This window comes from Myotis myotis, unplaced genomic scaffold, assembly GCF_014108235.1.
Source record: "Myotis myotis isolate mMyoMyo1 unplaced genomic scaffold, mMyoMyo1.p scaffold_m19_p_7, whole genome shotgun sequence".
In the NCBI taxonomy this organism is placed as follows: Eukaryota; Metazoa; Chordata; class Mammalia; order Chiroptera; family Vespertilionidae; genus Myotis; species Myotis myotis.
In genome coordinates, this window is record NW_023416379.1 from 28343469 (window position 1) to 28354339 (window position 10871).

The 10871-nt window shown below is 44.0% G+C and overlaps 1 protein-coding gene across 1 annotated transcript; it reads left to right on the forward strand.

Annotated features, from left to right (window-relative positions):
- Positions 1–5611: 5611 nt before the first annotated feature.
- Positions 5612–9719, forward strand: GJE1 (gap junction protein epsilon 1). Its single transcript, XM_036316944.1, has 3 exons — positions 5612–5650; positions 6302–6484; positions 9324–9719. The coding sequence occupies exons 1-3, from the start codon at positions 5612–5614 to the stop codon at positions 9717–9719; spliced, it is 618 nt and encodes a 205-aa protein (XP_036172837.1).
- Positions 9720–10871: the final 1152 nt, after the last annotated feature.

The following is a 10871-nucleotide window of genomic DNA, read 5'->3' on the forward strand; positions in this document are numbered from 1 at the left end:
TTTTTGAGACTTGAAATCAAGCCAAATTGTAAAACCAGGATTCAAACATAGTTTCTATGACTCCTGAGCCCATGATCTAGGTACCATATGTTCCTTTTCCCTCACATTGACTCCAAATGAGAAAGAAGCATGTGCTGAATTCATTTCTGTGAAGTCCTTCATGCTTCTCAAGAGATCCCCTGGTGCCGGGAGCCGGTCCATGCTTGCTGTTTCAAGGGACCTGGCATATATGGCATACTGTTCTTAATATGTTTGCTCACCTTCTTGGCACTATGTGTTTTAACAAGGTCTCTGAGAAAGGTTGTTTCCCCAGGTAGGGATTTTCCCCTGAAGTTAGGGAGGGAATAAAACCTCTTAACTAGTGCCAGGTGGGTAATTAATCACTTTAACTACAAACAATCATGCTTAAGCTACATAATCTTTACTCCCTGGAATGGAGATAAGAAACGCCCTAACCTTTGTAATAGAGATTGATAGGATTGAGTCAACTGGTATAAATACAGATGTAATAAGACAGCAAGAGACAGAACTTAGAACTCAGAACTTAGAATACAGAGCTTAGAACACAGAACTAAGAAGACAGAACGAAGAGAGACAGAACCTAGGCACAGACCCTACACAGAATGTTCTCTAGAGACAGAAGAACTTCGCTGGAGAGAACATGGCAAAAGTTCCTGGACAGAAACTGGCCTCAGAACCTAGAGACAGAACCTAGCGAGAGAACATGGCAAAAGATCCTGGACTGAACCTGACTACAGAAATTAGCAAGAGAACCTGACTAGAACCTGGTAACTGAACCTGGCTGGAGAACCTGGACAGAACCTGGCTGGAGAACCTAGCGAGGGAACTTGGCTACAGAACCTGGCTGGAGAACCTGGAGAACCTGGCTGGAGAACCTAGCAAGACAACATGGATACAGAACCTGGCTGGAGATCCTAAGCAGAACTTCGCTGGAGATCCAGACCAGAACTTGGCTGGAGATCCTGGCTAGAGATCCTGGCTAGGCTGCTGATCAACTGAACGCTGTCTCTGTGTCATTCCTTCTTCGCCGACTCCATCCACACCTTTGGGGACCCCTGGACCTGCTGGGGTTGGACCCCGGCATCTGGCGCCCGAACAGGGACCCTTAGGTAAGCCCCCCTGCACTCGGGATGGATAGGACTCCACCATAGGAAGAGGGTGGATAGTCTTCGCCGACTCCGTCCACACCTTTGGGAAGCCCTGTAACAGGATTCCCCTAGGTAAGCCCCCCCCCATTTAGAACCCCCACATTCGGGACGGATAGGACTCCACCAGGGTACTTCAGACCCCCCTATAGAGGATAAGTAGGGTAAGAAGGTGGATAGTACAGAACTTAGATTGAGAAGATGTGCCATACTGAGTCCAAAGAAAGAAGACTTTGTATTGATTCTTAGATTGAAAAGATGTGCCATACTGAGTCCAAAGAAAGAAGACTCTGTATTGATCTTTAGATTAAGAAGATGTGCCATACTGAGTCTAAAGAAAAAAGACTCAGTATTGATCTTTTAACACATATGCTTGCTAGCAGAGGAATTAAGGTTACTCCTAGTCAGACAGAACGTTTTATACAAGAAGTATGTCCATGCTTTTCTGAGGAAGGAAAGGTAAATGTAAAGGCATGGGAAGAGGTAGGCCCAAGGAGCCTTATCCTTAACCCCACTGCAGCCTTTCCACCCCGGGAAAGTGCAGGATTGGCAAGCTCTCCCTGGGGTGATAGATCAGGACTCAGGTAATAGCGGAAAGCGCCAATCCTACTCTTAAAATGGATACAAGAGAGCATTTGGGGTTTTTCTTTTTAATGCCTGCTTTTAAAAAATAAAAAAGGGGGAATTTGCCGGGAGCCGGTCCATGCTTGCTGTTTCAAGGGACCTGGCATATATGGCATACTGTTCTTAATATGTTTGCTCACCTTCTTGGCACTATGTGTTTTAACAAGGTCTCTGAGAAAGGTTGTTTCCCCAGGTAGGGATTTTCCCCTGAAGTTAGGGAGGGAATAAAACCTCTTAACTAGTGCCAGGTGGGTAATTAATCACTTTAACTACAAACAATCATGCTTAAGCTACATAATCTTTACTCCCTGGAATGGAGATAAGAAACGCCCTAACCTTTGTAATAGAGATTGATAGGATTGAGTCAACTGGTATAAATACAGATGTAATAAGACAGCAAGAGACAGAACTTAGAATACGGAACCAAGAGAGACAGAACTTAGAACACAGAACTTAGAATACAGAGCTTAGAACCAGAACCTACAGACAGAAGAACTTCGCTGGAGAGAACATGGCAAAAGATCCTGGACTGAACCTGACTACAGAAATTGGCAAGAGAACCTGACTAGAACCTGGTGACTGAACCTGGCTGGAGAACCTAGCGAGGGAACATGGCTACAGAACCTGGCTGGAGAACCTAGCAAGAGAACATGGACACAGAACCTAGCTGGAGATCCTAAGCAGAACCTCTCTGGAGATCCAGACCAGAACTTGGCTGGAGATCCTGGCTAGAGATCCTGGCTAGGCTGCTGATCAACTGAATGCTGTATCCGTGTCATTCCTTCTTCGCCGACTCCGTCCACACCTTTGGGGACCACTGGACCCGCTGGGGTTGGACCCCGGCACCCTGGCACATAGGATATTTAGTTAGTTCTCTGTTTGGCCTTTCCTTTTCACATGAGATCTGGCCAGGAGCATGGGCAAAGGGCCAAGCTCTGCAGCCCTTTCCAGATGCTATATACCCCAATAATCCCCTAAGCTCTTCACAGAAGAAAGTCTGAGCTTATTTCTCCCTAACTCCCCATGTTTTAAGGCTCCATAAATCAAACTAACAATATTCTCTTGTGCCCTGTAGCCTACCAGTTAACAACACGCAACTCAGTCACTATCTGTCACTACCTGGTCTTGCCGCTTACTAATTGTAAGTTTGAATATATTACTTAAACCCTCTAAACTTTGTCTGCAAAATAGACCTGTAAGAGTGTATACTTCATGGAGTTGTAAGAATTCAGGGAGATAATTTGTTTAAAACACTAGTTAGCAATGCAGGCCATTTAATAAACATAATGCATTTACAGATTAGCTTGTTTTTATTCTTACCCCACCTGCTCTACTGGAGTACCGTAGACTAGAGAGCAGCTCTCAGGGAATAGTACTGTGCCTCATTCATGGAACACTCCCCTCCCTCCAGAGAAGGAAGAACTAGCAATATCGTCCCCAAAAGATTTCAGAATTATTATAAACTTGTGATAGCAGCGTGCCTCCCGCTCTTCCATTTTTGGAGAGAAAGTGTCTATTGAAGTCATCCTAGCCCTCTTTCACCATCATACATTGATCTTGTGTGGAAGATAACTTTTCCTTTTGTTTTATTAGATTCTGGATAAAGAGCCACACCTGAGTCATATCCAGATTTGAACGTGATACAAATCACAAAATCCTGGACTTCAATCCTAATGCTGTAATTAGATGAGAGTTTTGACATCCAGGGATGAGGGTGAAGACATGTGGGAGTGATATGAATATATGTGATCAGAGGGCACACTGTGGTAAAATATAAAATTAGCTACAATCCCTGAAGCAATGTGACTGTATAAAAGGCAGAAGCTATTTCTTAAATCTGAGTTGGCACTACCTTGCTTTGCCTAATGTAATAGCAGACATGAAGCAAGCAAAGGATTAAGTAATGCCTGCACATTAGAGTTGCCCTATTTTTCTACTTTTAGACCCTGCAGCTGTTCACATGTAAAGAAGCTAAGGTTATTATCCTAATTAACAGCCCTACCAATTGCCATACATGTGAAGCCAGCTTCACTATTAATTGCTATCTTCTATGGTGAGTTAACTTTACATCTGGAAGGTAAAACTGGGCATGCGTCATTTATTTTGCAGCACTTTCCCCTTAGGAACAAGTTGTCCACAAGTGTCTTCAGTTCTGTTCTGCTCTTTTCATGCATAAATCTTACAGTCAGGGAGGCATTCCATGAAGCAAAGGAAGCCATGATATGGCACTGACCAGGTGTGCATGGCATCTAAGAATGACACTTTCCCAAAGAGACAAGCCATGTCTCTCCTCCAACCTAATCTTCATGGTAATAAGAGTATAATCAGGTGATATCTGCCATATCCCTCTGTTTTACAACTCAGTTGGATAATGCTCTATAATAGTAAGACTGATATTATTTACTTGGTCCTTCACAGTTACCAACAATGAAAATGATGCTGCATTTTTCTCTTCTACACATGCAATTATGGTTCAGGTTTATATGGTTTATCTCTGAAAGAACACAGGAAGACTGATGGTTTTTACATGTCTGACACTGGTATATATTTGTCTAAACAAAAAAATTCATTACTGTACAATGGTAGAAATCCAACAGAATTCCTTCCATGCAAATGTTTGTTGTGACTTTTGGGAACCCCTTGAAGACATCAACACATAACAAACTTATAATTCTGTTTCTGAGAAGAGGAGAAATACTCAAACTGCTTATCCAACAGCTCTGAAAGATCATTATGTTGTTCTTTTTTATTTATTTTTTCTATCCAAGACAACACTGATTCAACAAGGCCTCTGTCCCTTGCCCGTTGGTGACAGTTACATGTGTTATGTAGTCATTTTTCCACTTGGTGAAGAGAGCAACGAAGTTTTCTGTAGTCACAACTTTTGCAGATCACAAACAAAACAAAGATGAGAGAGGCAGGTGAAGAAAGCAGATTTGACCCACCATTGGCTGCATGACATTCTGGGTAGATGGAAGATACTAATCAGATATATCGATCCGAAGGCAACTGCTTATCTATATTGGTCCCTGCTGACCATCAGCACCCGTAACAACGTCTAGCAGATGATGTATATCTACTGAAAGGCAAAAGAAGGGGAATTATTCACATGATTTCTGCTAGATCCTGGTCTCATCCTAGTTAGCAGTACCCTATCTTTTTCCTTAGAACAGAGCTCTAACTTCAGATTTTCCCATATCTGTGGTAAGCATTTAGCCAAAAGAAAAATATAGCAATATATCAGTAATAGTTAATGAAGTAATAACTATCATAACTTATATTATAATTTCTTAAACTTCCCAGAAATTAGGTCTATTCCATGGAAGAAAACAAGAATGAATCAAGAATATTTCCTTGTACTTATTTGTTCAGACACATATAAATGAAAGCCAAAATAATACTAGATCATGATATATTTTTTAGAAAATTATAAGCCACAGTTTGCTGATTTACATTTGAGCAATTCCCAGGTAATTGAGAAGCATTGAATGCTTGGGGCCCTTGTCAGTCTGGCTTACTGCTTTGCTGGCAGTCCCGTCTGGCTGGCTGTGCTGACAGTGTAAATCAAGGCATTATTATTAGATTGACCACATGCCCTATGCTGTTGTTTCTTTGTTTTGGGACAGAGATAGGAAATTTGACTGGGGGTAAAAAAAAAAAACACACAGAAAAGAAGGAGGAGGGGAAAGAAATGTGCAGTGATAAGAGATTTCTGCTGTAAAAGTCTTGACACAACATGAGTTTGACTCTGGCAGAAGCAAACTTGGCAATGTGGGTCAAGAATTAACCTACAGGGATGCGAGGATAACATCTCCTGAGACATGTCTCTAAATTACATCAAAAACTTCTATGAAGGATGTGTAAGTATTATACAAATTTTAAAAAATGTATTAGTCCAGTCTGTGTATTTTAACACGATTCTTTTGTCAATGAATAATAAGTTCCTCTACATATATGGAGAGTAATATAAAGGTTAACCATATACTTCAAAATATTCTGAATTTAAAACTATAATTAGGATATTTGAGGAAGTACTTTTAGCTGTTGGTGTTTAAAGTAGCTCACTGTCTTGCAATTCAATAAAGTAGTAGGAAATAGACTGTAATGAAAACGACATAAACATTATTTGGTTGTTAAGTTAGTGTATGAGTTTATTATTAGATTTGTTATTTACTTTTCCAAAAGAGGTCCTAGATATTCTAACATTTTCTTGATTTTATTACAAAAGGATTTGGGATATTAATTGAATGTTAAGCTTCTTAAGTATTTCCAAAATTATACATTTGATTAGTAACATGTCACTGTTGCCCTTCATATTTTCAGAGTGAAAAGGGGTGAAATCTCATAATACAGGATTTGCATTGGGCTTGATAATCTTTAAGGTTCTTTCTTGCCTCAAAACTTTATGAATCTTAAATTTTTAAAAATGTGACAATGAATAAAAGCCTTTAAAATGTCCTCCTTTAATGTTTGTTTTCAAAAGATTTTTTTTTCTCCTAAAACTATAATAGGTGAAGCCTCCAACTGTGATTGGTCAATTCCACACCCTTTTCTTTGGATCCATCCGAATGTTCTTTCTTGGGGTGTTAGGCTTTGCAGTCTATGGGAATGAGGCTTTGCACTTCAGCTGTGATCCAGACAGGAGAGAAATAAACCTCTTCTGTTACAATCAGTTCAGGCCAATCACTCCACAAGTAAGTTTTTCTGTGTGCCCATAAGCCTTACTCTACACCAGATAAAATTGTTTCCTTTTAAATATAAATTAATGCCATAATGAAATTAAAAATACCTTAATAGGTATAATTTCTAGAATTATTACTCTTTTTAACCAGTTGTTTATTTCAGGTAAATTAATTTGAGTTGATTGAGAGTTTCTTCCAACATTTTATTATCTACTGATGTTAAAATTATACTCCAGGCCTGTAATTAGAAAATGGAAATTAAATAGCTACTAAAATAAAGTATTTCAACAATATTAGATAACTAGAGGCCCGGTGCACAAAAATTTGTGCACTCGGGGGGGAGGGGGGTCCTTCAGCCCGGCCTGTGCCCTCTCGCAGTCTGGGACCCCTTAGGAGATAATGACCTGCTGGCTTAGGCCTGCTCCCGGGTGGCAGAAGGCAGGCCCAATCCCTAGGTGCAGCCCCTGGTCGGGCTCAAAGCAGGGCCTATTGGGGAGTTGGGGCACCGCCCCCTGTCATGCACAGAGCAGGGCGGATCGGGAGGTTGCGATGCCACCCTCAGTCACGCTCAGGGTAGGGCTGATTGGGGGGTTGGGGCACCGCCCCCTGTCACACTCAAGGCAGGGTCGATGGGGAGGTTGCGGCGCCACCCCCTGTCACGCACAGAGCAGGGCCAATCAGGGGGGTTGGGGCACTGCCCCCTGTCACGCACAGAGCAGGGCCCATCAGCGGGGTTGGGGCTCCTTACCCTGTCATGCACAGAGCAGGGTCAATCAGGGGGTTGGGGAGCTCCCCGCCTGTCACGCACACAGCAGTGCCCATCAGGGGGGTTGGGGAGCTCCCCCCTGTCACGCACAGAGCAGAGCAGGGTCGGGTCGATCAGGGGGTTGGGGAGTGCCCCCCTGTCACTCACAGAGCAGGGCCCATCAGGGGGTTGGGGAGCTCCCCCCTGTCACTCACAGAGTAGGGCCGATAGGGAAGTTGGGGCACCGCCGCCTGTCACACACAGAGCAGGGCGGATCAGGGGGTTGGGGTGCCACCCTCTATCACCCACAGAGCAGGGCCGATCAGGGGGTTGGGGCGCCGCCATTCTCACACTCAGGGCAGGGCCGATGGGGAGGTTATGGCTCTACCCCATCACACACAGAGCAGGGCCCATGGGGGGGGGGGTGGGTTGGGGCGCCGCCCTCTATCACCCACAGAACAGGGCTGATTGGGGGTTGGGGCTTCGTCACTCTCACACTCAGGACAGGGCCGATGGGGAGGTTATGGCTCTACCCTGTCACACACAGAGCAGGGTCCGTGAGGGGGGCGGGGGGGGTATTGTGGCACTGCACCCTGTCACACACAGAGCCGCAAGACAATCAGGGGGTTGGGGAGCTCCCCCATATCAGGCACAGAGCAGGGCTGATCAGGAGGTTGGGGCGCCTTCCCCTGTCACGAACAGAGCAGGGCGGATAGGGAGGTTGTGACCCCGCCCCCTGTCACACACAGAGCCGCAGGGCGATCAAGGGGTTTGGGCGCTGCCCCCTGTCACGCTGATCCCGGTGCCAGGAGGCATATTACCCTTTTACTATATAGAATAGAGGCCTGGTGCATGGGTGGGGCTGGCTGGTTTGCCCTGAAGGGTGTCCTGGATCAGGGTGGGGGTTTCCACTGGGGTGCCTGGCCATCCTGGGTGAGGGGATGCTGGCTGTTTGCAGCTGGTCACACACCCTTCAGGGTGGGGGTCCCCACTGGGGTGCCTGGCCAGCCTGGATGAGGGGATGATGGCTGTTTGCAGCTGGTCACACACCCTTCAGGGTGGGGGTCCCCACTGGGGTGCCTGGCCAGTCTGGGTAAGGAGCTGAGGGCTATTTTCAGTCTGGGACTGAAGCTCCCAACTGCTCCTTTTTTTCTTTTTTCTTTTTTATTCTGGGCCAGCTTTAGCTCTGAGGCTGCTGAAAGCAGGTATCTGGTTTGTTTCGGTTCTATAATCGAAACTCTGTATCAACTCCAGCTCTGAGATCCCACGCTCGCTGAAAGCAGGTTTCTGGGGTTTTGTTTAGCTTCTATATTTGTTACTATGTTTCTTAAACTACAGGCTCAGAGGTTGGCAAGGCACGCGGGGAACGTTGCAGTCCTCCATCACTGAAGCAAGCAAGCCTCATGTTCAGTTTAAGCTACCTGGCTGCTGGCTGCTATCTTGGCTGGCAGTTAATTTGCATATTGCCCCTGATTAGCCAATGGGAAGGGTAGCAGTCGTACGCCAATTACCATGTTTCTCTTTTATTAGATACTAAAGGCCTGGTGCACAGATTTGTGCACCAGTGGGATCCCTCGGCCTGGCCTGTGCCCTCTTGCAACCCAGGACCCCTCAGGGGATGTTAGCGGTCCAGTGCACAGATTCAGCCCAATCTCCATAGGCCAGGCTGAGGAACCCCACCAATGCATGAATCCATCCACTGGGCCTCTAGTATGCATAGAAGATCTTTGGTTAATCTTTTCCCACCCTCCCCTCCTTCCCTCTAAGATTCATCAGTCTGTTCCATGTTTCCATGCCTGTGCATTGAGCATCTGCCCCCTGATGGTCAGTGTGCGTCATAGCTACCAAACAGTAGCAAAGGCTTTTATATATATAGAGGATTGGTAGGTGATGATAGTATAATATGACTACATTTTCACAATTTAATTTATTAATTAAAAGAGATATGTTCTTCATTACTACCTTCATTATATTATTTTTATTGCTTATAAGACTTATGAAACTTGGAATTCTTAAGTTAACCACTCTTGATAATCAATGAATTTTTAAAGTGTATTTTGGTTATATGTTGATTGATTTGACTAAGATATTTCTGACATATTTTAGGTATTTTGGGCACTACAATTAGTGATTGTCTTGGTTCCTGGTGCTACTTTCCATCTTTATGCTGCATTTAAAAGCATCAGTCAAGAATGCATTCTTCAAAAGCCCATCTACACTGTGGTTTATATCGTCTCTGTTTTAGTAAGAATCAGTCTAGAGGTGATATCATTTTGGCTTCAGATTCACCTCTTTGGTTTCCAAGTAACGCCTCTCTACCTGTGTGATGCTGGATCTCTGGGGGGGAAGTTTACTATTATAAAATGCATGGTGCCAGATCACTTTGAGAAGACCATCTTTCTCATTGCAATGTACACATTTACTGTAATTACCATGGTATTATGTGTTGCTGAGGTTTTTGAGATCATTTTTAGAAGACTATGCTTTCTAATTAAGCAGTGACCCAGAGGTTGATTAATTGCTATCATACCACAATTATTGATCAATCATTGTAATTTATTTTTACCTTATTCAGTGAGTGCCTCAATATCAAACATAAATATTTATTCTTTCAATATACCTCAGTGTGTCCAAGATGTATGTTTAGTATAAAATATAATGCTAACTTCTAAGGCAGGAATTCTTGAACAAATATTTCAGTCTATTTTAATTTTGTCATGCATTAGATAATATACACAAAACTAATGTTAACTTGTTTAACCACTACTTTTACACTATGGAATACTATGCAGCTTTAAAGAAGATGGATCTCTTACTCTTTAGGACAGCATGGAGGGATCTGGAGAGTATTATGCTAAGCAAAATATGCCAGTCAGAGAAAGATAAATATCACATGATCTCACTCATATGTGGAATCTAATGAATAAAATAAACTGATGAACAAAATAGATCCAGAGACATAGAAGTATGGAACAGTCTGTCAAATCTCAGAGAGATGGTGGGGCTGGGCATGGGGGGTGGAGAGAGATCAACCAGGGAACTTATAAGCATATTATAGGCCTGGTGCACAAATTCGTGCACCAGTGGGGTCTCTCGGCCTGGCCTGCGGGATCGGGCCCAAACCTGCTCTCCAAAATCCCCCAAGGGGTCCCAGATTGCAAGAGGATGTAGGCCAGGCCGAGGGACTCCAGCGGTGCACTATCGGAGCCAAGGAGGGAAATGGAAGTTTGGCCAGCCATGGAGGGGCTACGGGAGGGTTTCAGGGCATGTCCAGCCCATCTTACTCAGTCCCAATTGGCTGGAACCCAGCAGCAAGCTCACCTACCAGTCAGAGCATATCCCCCTGGTGATCAGTGCACATCATAGGGACTGGTCGACCGGTCAACTTTCTGCTCCCTGGTGGTCAGTGCATGTCATAACAAGCAGTTGAGTGGCCTTAGCATATCATTAGCATATTATTCTTTGATTGGTTGAATGGCTGACCGGAAGATCAGACACAGCATATTAGGCTTTTATTATATAGGATATGCATAGTCCATGGACACAGACAATAGTAGGGTGAAGACCTGGTGAGGGGGTGTAGATTGGAGGGGGTCAATGGGGAAAGAAAGGGGAACATTTGTAATACTTTCAACAATAAAGATATATTTAACA